Raw genomic sequence first — 22560 nt, forward strand, 5'->3', positions numbered from 1 at the left:
ACCCACAATTCATTGTTTGTATATATCATGGCGGTAAAAGGCGAACAGGTTCTTGTCTTGGCTTGTCTTCTGACAATTTTTCTTAACCATTCCTTATTTGTTTCCTGTCAGACTTCTCCAATTAGCATCGGAACAACAACAAATGATGTTACAACAACTGGAGCGCAGACTACTGTCGAAGAAACGACAGTTACTACAGAAGCAGCCACGACACAGGCCCCAACAACTACCACCACACAGTTGCCTACATTACCACCAACTGTAGTTGCATCTGTCACAGGTGTTCTCTTGTTTTAAACAGATATATTGATCATAATGTGTGCTACCAGATCTTCACTGGTGTTTAATCATTTTGTATCCGAAAGGGATTTCATGTTTGCCATGACTATACTTTGGGTTGGTCTTACCTGCCACCCTTTATTTTCTCACAGTTTTCATGAACCCATCGATTCAGAAATTTTTACTTCTATTTTCAAATGGACGTCAAGTTACGAGACCTCGAGACTCAAATATGCAAATATTTATATTTTTTTTACCTCCTTTATAGGAGATCGATATTTAACATTCAGTAGCCAACCACGATTTTTCACCGCCTTTACAGGAGATCGGTATTTAGCATTTAGTGCCTACCACGATAACAATCGGAAGCGCACGGATATTTAAATTGCTTGCATCGTAAATGAGTGAGGTGTTAGATTATATATTCATATTGACCTACAATGTAGGGTCATTTGCATACATCATTTCTCAAAGTCCATTGTGCCTTACTTTTTTCTCATGATCACATGGCAATCTTTCAAAATGAAAGTCAAAATGCGAGAATCGGTGGGTCACTGTAGCATGTGTAAAAACTGTCTCAATATGAGAAAATTAAGGGTGGCAGGTAGGTGAAACTTACATAAGTGAAGAGATAAATGAAAAATGAACAAATTGATACTCGATTTATATAATTCCAAGGCCGTCTGTTGGCACCAGAAGCGATGAAGCGATGAAGCAGCGCATCTATTTTGGACGGGCAAATATCCACTTTTTGATATGGGACGAGCTCTGACGTCCCACTGGCCCAGCTTTTCTGGCAAAACAGCCATTGGACGTCAGAGTAATCCTGGACTATACTTTGGGTTGGTCTTTTCACCACTGAGCACAGCTGAACGGTATCCGGTTGTTCTGTCCCAAACTGATCCGGCCCCAAGTTGATTTGTCCCAAGTCGATCCATCTCGCGTCAATCCATAATTTGTAATTTAAAGGGGCACTAGCTGCCAAATTCATGTTCACTGATTTGACTCAAATTCTCATATTTTATTTATAACAATGTAAAACATTTTTCAAAACAATCAAAAGTATTAAATAAATAATTTACAGGACATGGTCGTAATAAGATTTAGCTTCGTTTCGTGTGAATATCTAATTAACTATCAAGTTGACCTTCTATGACCATATTAGCAATGTAAACATAAACAAAGATATAAATAGATTAAGCAACTCGTGCAATTGGATTTTTATAGGTCCGTCAAATTTTACATTATAGATTAAAAATTTATGTTTATCGTCGTTTTTAACTTTATAAGAACAATTTTTGGTGGATCGAATCAGTTATTCAAATTATTTATCTTTGTTTCACTTTCAATGTTGACATTCTTTTCCTTTAAATAACCATACACAGACCATGTATGCGTTATACTATCTCTTTGTAAGGGGTTAAATTGGAGTTCACATGAATAGGGATTTAATGAGGTTGAATTATTTACTTGCAAGTGAATAACTCATTATCAAAACTTGGCCACAATCATTATTAAGGTATCTAGTTAAAAATGTGTCATATGACCTGATTATCAACCAACATGGCTGTCGTGGCTAAAAATAGAACATGGGGGTAAAATGCAAGTTATGTCTATAATTTTTTGAACCTTTATGAATTTAGAGAAAATCTAAAAGGAACAAATACATTACAAATGATTTTATTTTGAAATGAGTGCCTCAAAGGAGCAGAAATATAAATTACAATACAAGCACAAATTATACAAAACACAAAATTTAATATTGAATTTAAAATAGCATAGGGAAGGGAACATGAAAACAGATTCATATACCAATGAAATATATATATATTGTATTACAATTAAAGTGATTCAAATATGTTCAGAATAATGAGCTCTACCAATTGTCCTTATATGTCAGAACTGTTGGAAAAATTCTTACAGGAGTTATGGCCCATAAATCAATGTCAATGTTTTTTTTAATTTTTGCCTATTATCATGAAAACTATGATTTTTAGAGAAAAACATTTATTTAAAAAATATTTTTATTGTTATGCCTCATATGATTTACATAATAGAAAAATAAACACTTTAAATAAAAAAAAAATGATCAGCAAGGCAAGATTTATTAACATGATTAATAAGCCAAAGAAACTAACAGGCTGAAAGATCAGTAATAAAAGATCAACAAAATAGAGATGAATGATTTTTGTCATGAAGTCTATTTTTTCGTCTACAATGTTGAAGAGTGTGCTTAATGTTTGATTTGCCCATAGACCAAATTGAGCGACGCATGCTCTTGATAACCTCTAGTTTTCTTTTTTTTGTCTTTGTCCTCATTAGTGTGTTTCTTATTTCTATTGTCTAATTTTAATTCATGAGTGTTATTCCAGATTATGACTGTATATATGTATTAGCCAGATTTAGAACTATCAAATTTTGTCTCATTATATATAATTACAATACTTGTAAATTTCAATTAAAGCATTGAAAATAAGTATGGATTTCTCAAATGATTTTCAAAATAATATTTTTTTGATTTGTCCAAATACATCAAAAATCATTAAATTACCAGCCTTTCATGCCTTTAGAATAGAATAGAATAGAATATCTTTTATTTCCATAATGATAAGAGGTACGTACCCTCAATGGGCATAGTGCATATATACATACATGTATATGACAATATAAAGTTACAATTTACAAATACAATAAAGCAGAACAACAAAACAGTATGCCTTTAATTATTCAAGGAGTCACACCAAGCAACTATATCCCTCACTAAATTCTCTGAAATATTTCGGAGTATTCCCTCTGAATTCTGTGTAAATCAGCTACCTTTTTAGCTTTTCTCATCACTTGGAGTCCGTCGTCTGTAAACTTTTACAAAAATCTTCTCCTCTGAAACTACTGGGCCAAATTTAACCAAACATGGCCAAAATCATTATTAGGGTATCTAGTTTAAAAATTGTGTCCGGTGACCCGATCAACCAACCAAGATGGCCGCCATGGCTAAGTATAGAACATAGGAGTAAAATGCTGTTTTTGGTTATTATCATGAATATTATTATAGATAGAGAAACTGTAAACAGCAAAAATGTTCAGCAAAGTAAGATTTACAAATAAGTCAACATGCCCGAAATGGTCAGTTGACCCCTTTAAGAGTTATTGCCCTTTATAGTCAATCTTTAACCATTTTTCGTAAATCTTAGTTATCTTTTACAAAAAACTTTTCCTCTGAAACTACTGGGCCACATTAAACCAAACTTGGCCACAATCATCATTGGGGTATCTAAATAGAACATAGGGGTAAAATGTAGTTTTTGGCTTATAACTCAAAAACCAAAGCATTTAGATCAAATCTGACTGGTTAAATTGTTTATCAGGTCAAGATCTATCTGCCCTGAAATTTTCAGATGGATCGGACAACTCGTTGTTAGGTTGCTGCCCCTGAATTAGTAATTTTAAGGAAATTTGCAGTTTTTTGCTATTATTTTGAATATTATTAAAGATAGAGATAAACTGTAAACAGCAATAATGTACAGCAAAGTAACACCTTAAAATAAGTCAAATATGACCAAAATGGTCAATTGACCCCCTAAGGAGTTATTTTTTTTCCCTTTATAGTCAATTTTTAACAATTTTCCTAAAATTTGTAAATTTTTACTTACATTTTCCACTGAAACTACTGGGCCAAGTTCATTATAGATAGAGATAATTGTAAGCAGCAAGAATGTTCAGTAAAGTAAGATGTACAAACACATCACCATCACCAAAACACAATTTTGTCATGAATCTATCTGCGTCCTTTGTTTAATATTCACATAGACCAAGGTGAGCAACACTGTTTATTGTATTAGTGACATCTCTCACAGCACAGTGTCACACCAGTAGAAATACATCAATTATCAAATTAGTCATCTTATACTAAGAGTTTATAACTCATACTTGGACTGGTCAATAAAAATATGGGATTCTTAAAAAAGGAGTTAGGACTTGTTATTTAACAGAAATTTAATGATGCAACGTACAGACCAGTCTTCAATGTGATATAACTTCTGGTTATTATTTTTTGTAGATATCGCTCCTTGTCCATGTGATCTGACTGGGAATGCTTGTGATGTTAATTGTTGCTGTGATTTGGACTGTACATCAGATGATAGAGAAGTATTTTCTGGCTGTGTAGAAAGCTCAGGAAAGTAAGTATTAAGACATTAATGGGTTACTCAGTTTTACGTTTATTTATGAATTAGAAATTTATGACAGACAGGTGTATTGCTAAAAATTGAAAAAATGAAGCAGATTTTTAGCTGTCCGGTTTCTGCATAAACAATGCAAGCTGAAAGGAAAAAAGCATTTTGTTTGGTATACAGTACATGACAGTAATCCAAAGATAAAAAAAAGAGTCGATGTCAAATTGTACAGCAACCCATGACACAAAAAGCCAAACTATATATCACAGTCAAATCAATATAGTCTTCAATAATTAGCAGGGGGAAAAGTTATAAAAAAATAAACGTAATCAATAACAAAACTGTTTTCAATGCCAACATGAAAAAAAGATAATCTCTAAAGATGATCCTGACTTTGAACGGACACAAAGACATGAAGTTGGGATAAACTACATTTAACTCGGAAAATCCCAACTCTCTTCCCTGTAAACTTGAAAAGTAGCTATAGACTAACAAAAAGGACAAACAAATAATTAACAGTCAAAAGTAGAAAAACACAAGTACAGCTGAAACAACAATGCCATATAATCAATATTACAGTGTATATTCCTAAATATAAGTCCAATGTACTCTCTCTAGGGAAATAGAAAATACATGTATGATAGTGGCTGGAATATTACTGTAAAAATGCTATTAATTATCTGGTTGTTGACCATTTTATTGCATTTTTTGTGGTTGACAGTGTTGACGACAGAATCTGTGTACAGAAAGAAATTTTGCTGTTGGAGAATGCACCATTTCCAAAGAACTATACACAAGATGGATTGTTCTGTATATATTTCGATAATTGTAAGTTTTGATTTAGTAGAAAACATGTAAATTCTTCTCAATATTATTAGGCTAGTGTATAGCTGCAAATATGTCATGCTTATTCAGGACAAAATTCTAAAATAAGTTCTATTATATTTTTGGGGCATGTCCTTTTCTCTGCAAGTACATAAATCCATACAATATTTACATAACACACTCTTTTTCAAGTGGCAGTCTCATTTTTTTTTGTAATAGATTGCAAAATATTTCTGAATATAGTTCTAATAATTTATTTTCTGAAATTTTAATTAAAAAAAAGGTTGGAATATTTTTAATAGATTGTTAGACATAAAATGAATTGTTATACATGTATTCACTATTATTTGAACGTATGATAGGTCCTTCAAACTTGGTATGTAAGAAAATAAACAAAACACAACTCTGAGAGATCAGAAACATTTGACCTTCACATATATGAATCTGCTTATAGATTAGGGGCCGTTCCATACAAACATAATAAGGATCATCTCATAATTTCATATATTTTTTTCAAGTGAAAATGTAAAAGAAATTCTTAAATGACCTCTATAGATAATTCACCTGTTGCATAAGTGTCTTCCCTGGGTACCATGGATGTTTCAATAGAATCGCCCTTGCTCTTTATTAATATTTAACAGAATTGAAATAATTTATATTTCAGATGATGAGAGGAATTATTACAACATACCAAGTTTAATCACAGACACAACAATATTTGAAAACTATGTCAGTAAATATGCTGGATATAACTATGCCACTCAACAAACTGGACAGTCAACTATTAATAACTTTTACAAGGTATTTAATGTACTGTACAGCTTAGGTGCTGAAGGACATATGATATCATGTGACATGTTCAGGGTTTCCCAGGGGTCAATTTTCTTTTTTTCACCACCTCAATTCCCAAATCAAAATATGTTTTGTCACTTTCACTTTTATTTTTCACCAACTAACAACTAACATCAACATATTTTACTTTAAAATTTTCCTTCTTTCTAGCAAAAAAATAATTAGTTTGCGCCATTGTTGTCTATGATAATTTTACATATCCTTTTTATGCCCCACCTACGATAGTAGAAGGGCATTATGTTTTCTGGTCTGTGCCTCCATTGGGTCGTCTGTTCGTTCGTCTGTTCGTCCTGCTTCAGGTTAAAGTTTTTGGTCAAGGTAGTTTTTGATGAAGTTGAAGTCCAATCAACTTGAAACTTAGTACACATGTTCTTCATGATATGATCTTTCTAATTTTATTGCCAAATTAAAGTTTTGATCCCAATTTCACGGTCCACTGAACAAAGAAAAAAAGAGTGCAAAGCTCAGGTTAAAGTTTTGGTTAAGGTAGTTTTTGATGAAGTTGAAGTCCAATCAACTTGAAACTTAGTTCACATGTTCCCTATGATATGATCTTTATAATTAAATGGCCAAATTAAAGTATTGACCCCAATTTCACAGTCCACTGAACATGTCAAATGATAGTGAAAGTGGGGCATCCATGTACTATGGACACATTCTTGTTTTAATCTGCATTGTAATGAATGAATTGTTATATTTCTTTCGACAATAATGAATTAGATCACAACCATTTGTTTTCTTTCTCAAAGTGCCAGAATGGCGATAGCCAGCAGAAACCCTGGACATGTTTGTTTTCTTTCTCAAAGTGCCAGAATGGTGATAGCCAGAAGAAACTCTGGACATGTTTGTTTTCAATAGTTTTGTTTGATGAATACTTAAAAATAAAAGGTTTAGCTAGTTATGGCGAAAAGGAAAGAAGGTTCTATAAGGATTTAATGCATTTGTATGACCTTTCAGATGCCAAAACATTATTTTTCTGACAGGAATAAAATCAGTTAATAATTTCCATAAATATCAGGTAATCTCTTGGATCTTGTGGTATATATATTTAATTGTTCACTCAGAAATAAGTCTCAATTTTACACAAAGCTTCTTGCTGCAAGTCATACTCAATTTGTGTATAGTTTACAGAATAAAGATTCTGATGATCTCTACCATACACAAAAATGTTCCTCATAAAAAGATCTCATTTGTGTTTTACAGGTCGGGGATCCAGTGTACATTGTTTATCAAAGTCTTACCACCGGTTTTCTTGGACTTCCTAGCTCTCTTACATCAACAGGTTGTTCTGATAGTCCATTAGGTAAGTCCAGCGTTGCAGATAGTAATAACAGTCCAGTATGTAAGTCCAGCGTTGCAGATTATTATAATAGTCCAGTAGGTTAATCAACTGACAGTAAAAGTAGGGGGACGAAAGATACCAAAGGGACAGTCAAACTCATAAATCCAAAACAAACTGACAACGCCATGGCTAAAAATGAAAAAGACAAACAGAAAAACAATAGTACACATGACACAACATAGAAAACTAAAGAATAAACAACACGAACCCCACCAAAAACTAGGGGTGATCTTAGGTGCTCCGGAAGGGTAAGCAGATCCTGCTCCACATGTGACACCCGTCGTGTTGCTTATGTGATTACAAATCTGCTAAATAGTCTAATTCGGTAGGTCACATTCATGAAAGGGAAGGGGATTGTAGTTACGACGTAAGGAACATATCCTATATCATTTGTGAAATGGTTATTCCATAACGGTCAACCAACTCGTGATGGCGTCCGTAAAATTTACGAAGGGATGATTTCAACTTCACCATTTGGAACTCTTGGTTTAATAGCTTCCTTGTGAGCAGTAACCCTCTATCAAGAAAGTCATGATAGGAAATGCAAGCACGGGAATATCGTATCAATTGGGAGATATATACCCCGTAAGCAGGTGCTGCTGGAATGTTGCTACTAAGAAATGGAAAGTTCACAATTGGAAAGCTGAAATCATCTCTTTTGTCGTAACAAAAATGTTAGTCTCCTGGCAAGAGATCTTCATCTAGATAGATATTATAAGAAGAGTTCCGAAGAGACAACTCTCCATCCAAGTCACAATTTGTAAAAGTAAACCATTATAGGTCAGAGTGTGGTCTTCAACAAGGAGCCTCGGCAAACACAGAACAGCAACCTATAAAGGGTCCCAAATATGACTATTGTAAAACCATTCAAATGGGAAAACCAGCAGTCTAATCTATATAAAAAACGAGAAACACTTATCTAGTCCATAATAGTTTGATATATCTTTTTCCTTTGCAAAGATTTTTTTTCCACAGTTATTTAATATTTTCAATTATTACATTGCGTCGCTGGGCTTCTGAAATGTCGTGTATGACTTTTTTGGCTAAAAATACTTTTTGACACCAATGGTCTGGGCGGGAGGAAATCTTTGGTATAACAAAATAGCATACAGTTAGACCAATCAAAATTTGTGAAATAAGACATATTACAAATTTGCCAATGTCAGTTGTTTGTAAAGTTTGCTTCCAAAATGTTGTATGAAAACTTGAAAATCGTTGTAGAATGGCTTTGGGAAAAAACAATTGTACATTTCTTTATTTCTGTGAAAATAATTTAAGTTCTTGGATAATCCAGAAATGTCAAAGTTTTTATTTCACTGACAACTGATATTTACAAAAATGTTCAAGTTCACATACAACATTTTGGAAGCATGCATTTTGCCAAAATTTTCAAAGCCTGTTTGTGAGATATTTTTTTCTTGAAAAATTTGTAATTTACAACATTTTAGAAGCCCAGCGACAATTGGTTGCAATGAATTACATTGATTTCCCAGTGAAATAAAAATCGATAATTTCACATGTGTAATAAAAGTGGTTATTTCACTCCTCTGATTTCATACAACAATATGCATTGTCAAGAAGTTGGATCAAAACAAATTGTAAACGTGAAGAAAAAGATACAGTTCCTTACATTTTCTACTTTAATTTTCATAAAAAAAAAGCCAAAAGAATTTAAATATTGAAAAGTATTCAACTTGTGACCAAACTACACTGAAATTAACTCATGGGCTAAGGGCATACACAAATTAATGTGTTGTTCTGTCACTCATAAAAAAAAATTATTTCTATTTGAATTCTTCTATTATCTATTCTATATTTCTTGTATATTCGAATGAGATATCTGATTTTGTACATTCTTATTAACCAATATTTTGAAGTGATCTGTAATTAGCGTAACTTACTTGACTGTATGATATATGTCATAGTGATAAAGTTGAAACATATTTTGTGATATTCATGATATTGAATTTAATTTATCACAGACAAAACACATTTTGTAAGGTACCAAAAAAAATTTAACCATAGGGAATATTTTGAAACTTTTTGATTTTAATCGTTCAAAAGTTAAATTTCTTTGTTACCCAAGTTTTAGAATAATAGTAAATGTTCCATTCATTAGAATTGTTTTATGCAATCTGAAAAGGACCATGACAGATCAAGTTAGATTTGACTCTATACATTTATTTGTGACCACCTTAAACTATTTCCTATATTTTTAGATTTTGTTATTAAGCAAGTGCATTATATTTTGGTTGCCAGAATATGAATGTCACTTGGTACTAGTAGTTTGACCAATCATGTAAATTGATGCTAATTTGGGATAACAATGTATTATTCACTCATTTCAGCCTATTTGAAAGATGAGACATCTTCATGTGTTAGACAGTTTACCACATTAGACCAGGATACCTGTGAAAATAATATATCATTGAGTGCTCTGTCGTATTATACAGGATTCAGGCTTGTTACAGTAAGTCCACATCTGCTATTTTTTTTTTCTTTTTAGCCTATTGAAACAACATTTATTTATGCTTTCATTTGAAAAATGGGAAAGATTCACTGTGTTTCCTAGTATGTGTGATAAGAGTTTTATTTTCCAAAGGTCACCTGTGCTTTGTGGACCAAAATCAAACTGACTGCTTTGTAATACATTAAGTTCTCATTCATGTTAAAAGTAAAAAGTTTTGATATATTTTAGAAATAGATTAACTAAAAGTCTGTATGTTTAGTAACAAGTTCTCAATTAGGATTTTATTTCTCATAAAAATCGGTGTTGAAATTTTGTATTTGTTTTAAGGCATCATTTTAATCAGTATTTCCAACAAAAAAATGAAAAAAACAATAAACAAAAACAATAACAATATTCTTTTACTTCTTTTTCTGTATTTATTAAAATAATAAGAATTCTGTTATGAAATGGATCATTTTCCAATCTTGGGTAATGCTGTTTACTGTTGTGTGTTTCAGACTCCTTATTTATTTACGTATATTGTAAACGGAACAGTTATTACAACAACAACACAATCTACAACCGTGACAACCACCACCCCATCACCACCAGGTTAGTGTAAATACACAACACATAATACATGTAGATACACAACACATAATAGTGTATACACAACACATAATTATTGTTATTTGTTTATTTGTTAGACTATATTATATTCTTTATAACGAATTTGCATGTTTCAAAGTTTTATTTCACTCTTATATCAGTTTAAATACTTGCTTTTATTTTGTAAAATTGATTGATTTATATGATGAATACTTATCTTCTAAAGTTATTTTGCTTCATATTTAAGATATAGAAAGTTTACAAAATTTTTAATATTAAGAGTGTTTAGATAACAGATGGAAAATAGAAAGTTATTCAGTATACCAGGATAAAGATGATAAACATATTAGCATCTTTGAGTATATTATATAATACTGATGCTAGACAAAGGAATAAATTCAAACTCCATCTAAATTCATTATGTCAGCAAAAAAACAATGTAAAAATTAAAAAAAATAAAGTTTAAATATTTGAGCATTTATTTTAAGGATGTACAATGCATGTGTTTGTATGCAAAATAGAGCTGTGGCTATCATTACATGTATATATATATAATTATTACACAGTGCATGATTTGCATGTTTTAAAATTTAATAGCTTTTCCTAACAAAAGTGAAATAAGGATCCATCATGATTTAAATTCACATGAATTCCATGAAAAAGATGACAATGAGCTTTTGAATATGTTTCTGTTGGAAACAAAAAGGTGTTTAGTTATTTCATGGAATGAATAGGGGGATAGTAAGGAATTTCAATCCCAACAACCAACAAAGCAATTGATTTGAAAAAAGTTGTGTGTTCTTTATGCTAATTACTTGTTTGGTGTGTATCCAAACATTAGATCTGTGTGCATTTTGTGTGTGTGTTTTTTGTTGGTGTGAATCCAAACAATAGTTATGTGTACATGGTGAGTTTGGTTTTGCTTGTTTGGTGTTATCCAAACAAGAAGTTCTGTGTTCATATTGTTTGGGGTGTGAAACCAAACAAGAAGTCCTGCGTATATAGTGTATGTGGTTTTGCTATTCTGTATTTTATATTGTGGTGAATTTCAGTTTCTACCGATAATTCAACATCAGCTGTGACGGTTCCTACAACCACGACTACTGCTGCCACAACTACAACAGGTAACAGCACTCTAAAAAAACACACATGAGTGAACTCTGCACTTAACAATGATTATCTACCTAATACGATGTTTATGCTCAAATTCAGCTGATTTAATCGATTGAAGTCAGTCCATGTGCATAATCCATGGTGAAGGCATGTTTCAGATAAATTGTATGAAATTTGATGTTAACCTGGTCTTTTAAAACATCTGCTATTGAAAAAATTACAGTAAGGTAGCTACAAATAAGTTTATGAAATTTCTACCAAAAGAACAGGATGTTAACAGAGTTTTCTCCCCTCAAAACACTGGACAATAAGCAAACAACACTCATAATTTTGATATTATCCTAAGTTAAAACCTAAATTCAGCAGACCAGTAACTACAAATATAATCACATGCATGTGCTAGGCTAGTTTTTGTTTTTGTGTAATATGACACAGCCTATTTTAATATTTAGCATAGTTAAATTGTAGATTTTTAGTCCTCTTACATGTAGGTGTACATACATAACAAAGTTTCAGTAATACTGCATGAACCATTTATGATTTTTATCTTTTTCAATAATACAATGTACTAAGATTAGAAGTATAAATTTAATTGTTTTACATAGGAGCCAAATGAATCTTTAAGATCAATAACTTTTTGTCATTGCATGAAGGAGTTAAGCAATGTTAAGGTTTTGTAAAAGCAACTAAATATATCCACTGAAAAAGTGAAAATGTATGGGAATACATGCACAAATAGTACATATTATAAATTTGCTTGCATAGTTTCATAGATATAGAAGTCCATTACCAGGAGAGATATGCAACCTTCTCTATATAGTAACAGAGATAACAATATCCCTATATCACTGTGTTCTTTTAGAATCTTTTGAGATACAGTCTTAAGTCTGCCACAAATGGTGACATTGTGATCTTCGAAATCTCTAGCACAGCTTGTTTATTTATTGAAATGAATGAAATTTCCCTGATATTACTGACAAAATAATAATAAGACTTTTGGACAGGGAAGCTTCCAACAAAATGTCTAAATTATTCATTGTTTTATGCTGATTTTAATTTTATTTTTAACATCAGTCTAATTGCATGCAAGAAGTGTTTACATATGATTAACTAGTGGGAGCAGTAATAAAACTAATTATTTATGCCCTTTAACCTTTGCAGATACTAACATTACGACTACTGTAACTATAGTAACCACAGAACTACCAACAACAGGTTTGTAAGGACAGTAGATCGCTAGCATGCTTGTCCTTACCTTGCCTAACCCAAAGCTTATTATCCACCATCAAATGTACTAATTTACATTCCACCATCAAATGTACTAATTTACATTCCACCATCAAATGTACTAATTTACATTCCACCATCAAATGTACTAATTTACAATCCACTATGAAAAGCACTAATTAATATCTTTATTTCAGCGACATATGTATGTTCAGTTTAAACAATTAATTTTAGGTTCAACTGGTTTAATCACTTAGCCTTTTGTGCCTGTACAATGAACAGCTATCTGAGTATCTTGGCCATGAGTTTTTAATGTTGCTTGTCTTTGTTAGAAGATCAGTTTAGTGTGTGTGGCTTGTATGAACTGTTGTTTTGTGGAATATTTATGTTAGCCCTTTATTTTGTATAATGAGAACATAAAATGGAAAGTAATTTTGATTATAATTTCCTTGCTGTATTCATATAAAATTTCCATTTAAAAAAAAAATCTATACCCAGAAAATAATTGATTGAACATTTAAAAAAAAAATGGATTAACAGTACACTTAAAAAATGATACCACCATAATTGAGAATAAAAAGATAGTGTGCTAAGCTGTTCTGAGGGAGCAACCCTACAACACAACCAAACTGAAGACACCAAGAGATAAACAGATCAACACATACATCAAAGACAATCATTTGACTTATCAAACTAGGATAAATTCAACAAAAACTACAAGAAATCTGCAATTAATTCTGATTGTTTGTAAAGAAAGAACAACAACCTGAGATATGAAACCGGTTTATTAAACAATATGTTACAGAGTTAAACTTGTTCTGTCAATACTATTGCATTGTTAGTAGGTGTATGAATAAGATATTGCTACTTTGTATTAAGACTTAGATTATAATCCATATTTCTCTCTACTAGAAATGGACTATGTTCTATATTTCTCTGGACATACGACTTTGGACTATTATCTGTATTTTTCTGGACTCAGACTTTGGAACTCATACCACATTTTCTTATATCTATTAGGGTAATAATATGTATTTCTCTCTTCTAAAAATGGACTTAATTCTGTTTTTCTCTCTACTAAAAATTGTTAATCTGTGTTTTTCTCTCCACTAAGACTTTGAACTAATCAGTATTTTGATTCTCTGTGCTTAGACTTGGGACTTTAATCTGTTACATGTATATCTGATTGTATCATGTCTTTTGGCTAAAGTCTTTAATTCTCTTTTCTAAGACTTTTGACTATAATATTTATGTCTTGTTTCTAGAATCCATAATTACTACACTTTCAATTTGATTTTTGAACTATAATTAGAATTTCTCTGTACTGATATTAGGGACTAAAATCTATATTTAACCTGAAACTTTTGAGAAGAGTAGTAGTAACAAATGGCTGTCAATGGGATATGCCTTATTTCAATTTTTAAAGTACATGTGAAAAAGGTGATAAATGTTAGTTATTTCTATATGGAAAAAAATATACACAAAATTCATGGCTTATTATACTTTTTTGTTTTTTTGTTATAGTGTACTATCTGTACATTGTTTTCACCTTTTAAATTAAATGTTTAACAATTAATAAAAGCTTTCTGCAGGACTGATTTCAAAATATTTACATGCATTTTATTTCCAGGTTTGATGTCTTTCAATAAAATCAGAATTTTGTTTTGAGCTCTTTGTGGCTATAGAAATGAGTCTGGCAACATTTTTTTATCAATACACTCATTTTGTCTTTGTATGATTTCAGTGGCTCCATCTCCAATTGACCTGTACAATAACACGTACACAATAGATATAGGACTATCTACAGTACAGTGTAGAGACAGCGCTGGTAACAACATCCCATGTACCTTCCCTACAGGGTCGGTACCAGCTCCAACATACAATACAGTTACATCGACTTGTCAAAATGTTGTTACACAGGTAATATATAATACGGCTGATATCGGTGTCTTCAACTGTCTTGTATTAAAAAATGCCCTAGGTGCAGCAACATGTAGAAAAATACTTTTTGTACCAGTAAAATTGATATAAAAAGTAAAATCGCAAAAATACTGAACTTAGAGGAAGATCAATTGGGAAAGTCCATAATCACATGGCAAAATCAAATAACAAAACGCATCAAAAACGAATGGACAAAAACTGTCATATTCCTGACTTGGTACAGGCATTTTCAAATGTAGAAAATGGTTGATTAAACCTGGTTCTATAGCGCTAACCCTCTCACTTTAATGACAGTCTCATCAATTTCCGATATTTTTACATTGATGCGTTAAATAAACAGACACAATAAATATAATAGTCAAAATATGGGTACATCAGTCATCATCGTTTAACAATTCTAAAAGGAACAATTTAACAGAACACAAAAACATCTACTATCTACGAACATATATATTGATTTGAGTGTCTGACGTCAGAAAATTTTATACGTCACATAAATTTGTCGTTCAATGTACGTACAAACAATTTTAAAATTTTCATGGGAATGTTAGCATACAGGGTTAAAAAATCAAAAGTATGTAAGAATAAATTTAAGAAATAGACCGAGATTTAAACTAATCCAAAAGTTATATATAGAATTTATAAGAATCCAAAAATAGTTAATTCAACTACGTGATTGAATGATTTTGACATTTGTGGTTCAACGTATATTGTAATTCATAATAGAAATATATCATAATGACATATAAATAGAACAATATCATACTGACGGGATCTTTTAAAGTACAGAGTCACGTTATAAGAACAAAAGAAATACCAAAAGTCGCAATTACAAAACAAACCACAAAAAAATGAAAGCCGATACAAACACATTGACGAGATGTATAAATACCGAGCCACGTGAAACGGAAATCACATGAAACCATTCAACAGTAAAAGTAATATTAATAATAGAACAAAGACAAATGAAAGAACTATAAAACACGTTGTTAAGATGATAAACAACATCAGTACGAAGAATCTATACATCAAGACCATCGTGTATTATTTGAGAAGTTGATACGGAATATTTATCAACAAGGTCTTGGTACCTTCCGATGAACTTTTTTAGAAAAAGAACGAGACGTTCTGTGACATACCCCTGTTTCATCAACTTTCTACTCAGACACTGATGACGTATTACAAAGTCTGAGTAGGAGCTGCAAGCTCTTGAATATCGAATAAGTTGGGAAATATATATCCCATATGCAGGTGAAGTTGGTATATTGCTACTAAGGTGGGGGAAATTTATGATTTCAAAATTAAAATCGTCTCGTTTGTCATAGATTCTGGTATAAGGCCAATTAAAATTAATTGATAGATTTTCATCCCCGCCCGCCCCTCTGAAATCGTCCCGCCCCGAATTTTTTTATTTTATAAAATTTACGATTTCCGGATTTCGTTCATTCCCGTTACCGGTAACCGTTAATATTTCGTTTCATCCTCAAAGCTTCCTGTTTCAAATTTCGGTTTTGTACCTCAAGTAAATCTAACAAAAATGATTAAGTCGACCTTTCCGCTGCTCTATGATGACAACATCATCTTCCGAGAGTAAAGATTGATAACGAGAATGACGTGAAATATTGGTGTTAAGAGAAACACGCTGTTTCCAAGACTGCAAATCGCGGTATGTCAAAAATTTCTGTGATTAGAAAACTGCGGACTTTTTTATTTATGCAATGACTTTGTCTCAGGAAATTTAAACTGTAAATGATACCCAAAGCGCAAGATTCGTGGAAACCATTGATACAGAAAACATGACTGGATTATAGATATTGAAAATGTTATAGTAGTCTCAGGTTTATTGAAATTAAAAAGTCGCCGACTAACATATGCATTTTATTTATGCAAGCCCTTTGATTTTACCCTTGGCTGTCTTTTTATGTTGACAAACAGCAAAAGTCCCAATACACCCAAAAAGAGTCATTAAACAACAACTTTTTTTTTATTATGAAGTTCATGTTTTACATGATAATTATTTTTTCATCTTGCATATAAAGTACCAACCCTATTATTTTCAACTCTCTCTGAGTTTTTATTTTATTCTGTACTCATAATAATTGTGTTGCATACCAATGCAGTTGCTTCATTTTATGGGAATACAAACCATTGTTTAGAAACCCAAATACATTTGGTAGGTAGTCTAACTGAAGAGAGTATTTCTCACACGTTTTTGTTGTTAAGTTTTTAAAGCCGCAATTAGATATATTTATTTAAGTATTTGAAAAATTATGTAAGATTCCTCATACTTGTGTATATAAAAAAGAAGATGTGGTATGATTGCCAATGAGACAACTATCCACAAAAGACCAAAATGACACAGACATTAACAACTATATATAGGTCACTGTACGGCCTTAACAATACATGATATAAGCTTATTATTACACTTGCATATATGAAGAACTCGTCACAAAACATGCAAAAGGGTTTCATATGAAATAAAATTTTAAAAATAAAATCCTCCCACCCGCCCCATTTTTTTCAAAAATTTGGATGAAAATCTACTAATTAATTTTAGTTGGCCTAATAGGTGACAAAATGTTGAATAACTAATGTTTCAGTAATTTCTTTCTACTGGTTGAATGACTTAATTGAAGTTTCAGTAGTATCTTTAAATGCTTGAATGACTTAATTGAAGTTTCAGTAGTATCTTTAAATGCTTGAATGACTTAATTGAAGTTTCAGTAGTATCTTTAAATGCTTGAATGACTTAATTGAAGTTTCAGTAGTATCTTTAAATGCTTGAATGACTTAATTGAAGTTTCAGTAGTATCTTTAAATGCTTGAATGACTTAATTGAAGTTTCAGTAGTATCTTTAAATGCTTGAATGACTTAATTGAAGTTTCAGTAGTATCTTTAAAATGCTTGAATGACTTAATTGAAGTTTCAGTAGTATCTTTAAAATGCTTGAATGACTTAATTGAAGTTTCAGTAATATATTTCTATTGCTTGAATTAATTATTGAATGTTCAGTAGTATCTTTAAAAGCGGTGATTTTTATTTTGATTGTAGTACATGCACAAATGTTTACTGTTATTACTAGGTTGAATATGAAATGACTTATGATGGGACTAATGGTATATCTACAGCCGATGTGAAATTTGTACTACAAGATATTACTACTACTAATCTACCACTTGCACTCTCTCAGACCTTTACATCAAAATTTACAGGGGTATGTATAACTTAAGTTACACAGATATTCACTTTTCAAGAATTTGAGGTCATAGCTGACCTACCGGGTAGGTGTATATAACAAAATTTCATCAAAGTCTGTGTTTTTACCTGTGTTGCCTACATGGAAAGCATAATTATCTAGTATCAACATGACTTCCTCTGTCCATCTGTAAGTTAGAATGACCTTTAGCTTTTTAGAAGGGAATGGTTTTATATTTGGTCTGAAACTTGATGTTGATTGATACATCTTCTGTGCAGCCATTTCTTGTATACTTATTCATTGTTCAAGGAAATTTTTTTCGTCAATGTTTTCTTGGCTTCAATGAAAAGGAAGGATCAGTAATATGTTGGTATACATACAATCTTGATTAATCACATGCAGCTATGCAAGTCCAGTACTGGTATTGTTTTTGTGTACACTGCCTGTTTTAGACCTTTAATGCCATAGTTCATAAGGGTTTCAATAGTTATCTAAAATAAATCTTTTAATGTAATACAGAAGTTAACCTTTCTTTGTATAAGACATTTAGATCATATATATTATATAAAATGACAAAATAAGAAGTAAATTGCATTATTAAGCTAGTGTGTGTTATTGGAACAGTAAGTTTTTTTTAATAATTATCTCCCTCCAACAATTGTGGAATGATCAGCAGAATATGTATTGCAAAAAGAACTATCTAAACAAAATAGCTATTTGGAATATATATTTACAATAATTTATCCAGGTAGAACAAACATAAGGAATGTAATCATCTCATTGTCATAGATCTTTAACTAGAGGCTCTAAAGAGCCTGTGTCGCTCACCTTGGTCTATGTGACTATTAAAGGGAAATTCCACGATTTTTTACTTATCATCTAATTATGTTCATCTTAACATAAAAAACACATTTGCAAAGTTTTAAATTTATATTCCTTCTAATAACGGAGAAAATCAAGTATTTGTAACTTTTTTGGTTGAATTCTTGAGTGGGTCGTGACGTTTTAGCCCGATTTGTTGAATTCTGGGAAAAAATAAAATCTGTTTAACTCTTATAGCTTACCGACAATATACGTAATTAAAAGCGCACAGCTGACGAATGGTCGTAGTTATTAACCACAATATAAGAATGAACAAAAATGAATATGCATATACCGTTTTGTATTGATTGAATTAAACTCCTATTAAATTATCCAAGTAAATGTTTTCGAATAAATTTCATTAATTGTTGTTGAGATTTTTTCATAAAATATTTATTGAACATTTTTACTGATATTGAACTGAAAATATTTCAGTTCTATTTACCGTTATTGTTTTGATAATCATTTCAATGCAACTAATGTGTGAGCAGAGTGTGTATATTATTTTGTAAAGGTCACTGTATATTTCTCGGCTTGAGGTCAATTCGTTTACCTTGTAGCTATTTAGCCGCAGGTGTGAGTTCAAGCGTACACAGGTATGAATGTTGTTATTTGGAAAGGATAAACAGAAAGGATTAGAAAGTGTGTGCTGTATTTAATACACTAAGATTCAATACACGATGAGAATAAAGATACAATAATTAAATTGTGTAAATTAATTGAAAATAAAATTCAGATTCATAATTCTGAAAGTGTATAAAAATAAAAGGAAACAATTTTGGATTACTTTCTTAGCGGCAATTGGCGTAAAGATTCAAATATGAAGTAAAAAATAGTAGTTTTAATCTTTAATAAAAACTAAATGCAATATTTCCCAATTTGATATACCATTGCACATCTGTTTGATATCATTGACTTTACCAGAATTTCTTAACTTGTATTCAAATCTGGCTGTGTTTAATGTTCATAAAACTATCGCAATTTTAAAGTTTTTAATTGAGAAAAAAAATACAACATACAACATGCATGATTTTTTTTTAGTTTCTTTTTAACATTTCATTCTTACATAATTAACTTCATTTGTCAATCATTTACACGAACTTTTTGTGAAAAGAATACCAATGATCTAAGCTAAGGCATTATTATTTTTGAGGATTTTTTTTTAAAATTCTATGATAATATTTGTGCAATGTTGAACATGATAGCCGTCATTACTCTAAATAAGTAATACAGTAGTTGAAATAAAACTTATATTTTAGTCATGCATAACTGATATTGACGAATTTAGAATAGTTCGTCCATACATCGTTGTTCTTGAAACAATCATTATTAGTATACATGTAAGTTTCCTGACGTATAAGCGCCATTGAGGATGAGCTCTAGAGAAAGCAGACTAGTAGCGTTTCGTTAGTTTGTTTGTTGGGAAAGGAGAGGAAATGCAACCACTTGTACAGATAAACGACAGAATTACCATACAAGCATTTATAGTCAACACAACCAGAAAGAGTTCCCATCGTTGGACGGGGGATATGAAGGCTTCCAAGAATGAACAAGTGACATGTCTAACTCTGAACAGTTAGAAAACGGACTATCGACATCGACCGCTTGTTCTTGATATTTGAAACTGCATGCATATATACGTATACGTTTATGATAGTGATGAGTTCTTGCGTCTGACAAAAACTTAATTCATTCATGGTTATATCTTGCCATACGTTTATATTGGTTTGTAAGGTGATTACTCAAAATCGTTATTTGAAGATGTAGATTCATTTCAATACAGAAATTTCGTCTATATGTTAATTTTCACAAGTGTATACCACGGAGAAGCTCTGAAGCTACATTACTCCCATTTTGTTTGGGTGTGAACCATCGATGTTTACAGCAATATCAAAGAATAAGATGATGATGGTAGAAAGAACTATGGCCGTCATGTGGCAAATATTACATGCATATCGGACCATGAGTTGTCAATCTATATGAAAAGATTTCCAATACAACCATATTATTGAGAAGGAATGTTTACATGCTATACTCTCGTACTAGTATTACAGGGTTCTTGTGGCGTCCACCTTAGACACACATATTTTTAACGATGTTTAAAAAAAAGACAGAACCAATTTAATGTCATATTTCCCTTGAATACCAAGAAAGAAAATAAATCCCGAAATTAATTTGAAACTTTGATACTCAATAGTTTCCCAGCAAAATATTCACATCCCTTGGGGATAATTAGTGTTCGTCCAGTGGCATATATAACAATTGTGATGACGAATTCCTTCTTTTGTTCGAGAACAATCTTATTGAAATATAAATCTGTGATTTTACTATGTCCACAACTTCGATGAACCAAAGCAAGTTATACATCGACCTGTATTTAAATCAAATTGGTTCTCTTCTTCTTCTTCTTCTTTCTTTTCTTCTTCTTCTTCTTCTTCTTCTTCTTCTTCTTCTTCTTCTTCTTCTTCTTCTTCTTCTTCTTCTTCTTCTTCTTCTTCTTTCTTCTTCTTCTTCTTCTTCTTCTTCTTCTTCTTCTTCTTCTTCTTCCTTCTTCTTCTTCTTCTTCTTCTTCTTCTTCTTCTTCTTCTTCTTCTTCTTCCTTCTTCTTCTTCTCTTCTTCTTCTTCTTCTTCTTCTTCTTCTTCTTCTTCTTCTTCTTCTTCTTCTTCTTCTTCTTCTTCTTCTTCTGGTATACAATAGTCTATCGACATTCGATGATTACATACTGTTGGCATACGTCTTTTTACAAAACTTTTACCCCAATTTATTCAAAATATATGTTATTTTTCTTATGTTCATGTATACATGTATATATTTTTAAATAGCGCTATAGTTCCGTAACTTTCTACCCAGTCGTATAAACGAATCGTCGACAAGTGCATACATTTTTTTAAATCAATATTTCTGGTATGTTCCAATCTGTCCTTCACTATTGACAATGAGTATATTTTACATTTTCCCAAATTCACCCTTAGAAAAAATATTTAAATAGATTTTAATTTCATCAAATCTTATTTTTTGGGTATTATTTATATTTTTATGAATATATTCTTTACACCAGAAACGGTTATTTATAAACAAGCGTATGAGTTTAGTAATGACAAGTAAGACAGAGTTGTATATTATACATCTGATAGTTCAAATTGGAAAGTTGTAAGCTAATCGGCCGTGTACACTGATCAATACCTGCAGAAGTGAAACGATGCATGAACTTGCAAGCCCGACAGGAAATCGATTGAATACCTGGACGTGTCACCTCACACCCCTCACAATACCTTTGGAAGTAATACCTTTAGCCATGCTGGTGATCAGATGAGGGAAGATCAGAATTTATTTGAAAAAAGTTTATTACTTTAAAGAATTATGAACAAATTAGATTTTCGAAAACAATTTTCACGGCCGGAACACTTATTTATGATTTCAACTTTGACTTTTTACCTAATTCCAATATTAACAGTTTAAAAACAACAGAGCATGGTAATTTAAAAAAATAAGAATATTTTCCGTATCAAGTTAGTTAGTCGGATAAAACAACCGTACGATTGACAAGATATCGACACGCAATTACGACAACATCGGTTACTGTAGTTTTGTTCCTTTGTGGTTTATAGACATATCGTTGGTATAAATCGGGAAAGAAGACAAAATGGCCGAACGCAGAGAATTGATACTCTAAATTTAAAATCGATGG

General features: G+C 31.4%; 1 protein-coding gene across 1 annotated transcript in view; it reads left to right on the plus strand.

The window, feature by feature from the left end:
* Positions 1-11: 11 nt before the first annotated feature.
* Positions 12-22560, plus strand: part of LOC139482340 (tectonic-1-like) — a gene marked incomplete in the record, with an annotated part of 27836 nt that continues 5287 nt past the window's right edge. Inside the window, 11 exon segments of the mRNA XM_071266185.1 lie at positions 12-280; positions 4337-4457; positions 5173-5279; positions 5941-6077; positions 7332-7431; positions 9819-9940; positions 10438-10531; positions 11581-11652; positions 12803-12856; positions 14613-14788; positions 17896-18027. Of these exon segments, the coding sequence (XP_071122286.1) occupies positions 28-280; positions 4337-4457; positions 5173-5279; positions 5941-6077; positions 7332-7431; positions 9819-9940; positions 10438-10531; positions 11581-11652; positions 12803-12856; positions 14613-14788; positions 17896-18027 (1368 nt within the window).

Source organism: Mytilus edulis, chromosome 7 (assembly GCF_963676685.1).
Source record: "Mytilus edulis chromosome 7, xbMytEdul2.2, whole genome shotgun sequence".
Taxonomy (NCBI): Eukaryota; Metazoa; Mollusca; class Bivalvia; order Mytilida; family Mytilidae; genus Mytilus; species Mytilus edulis.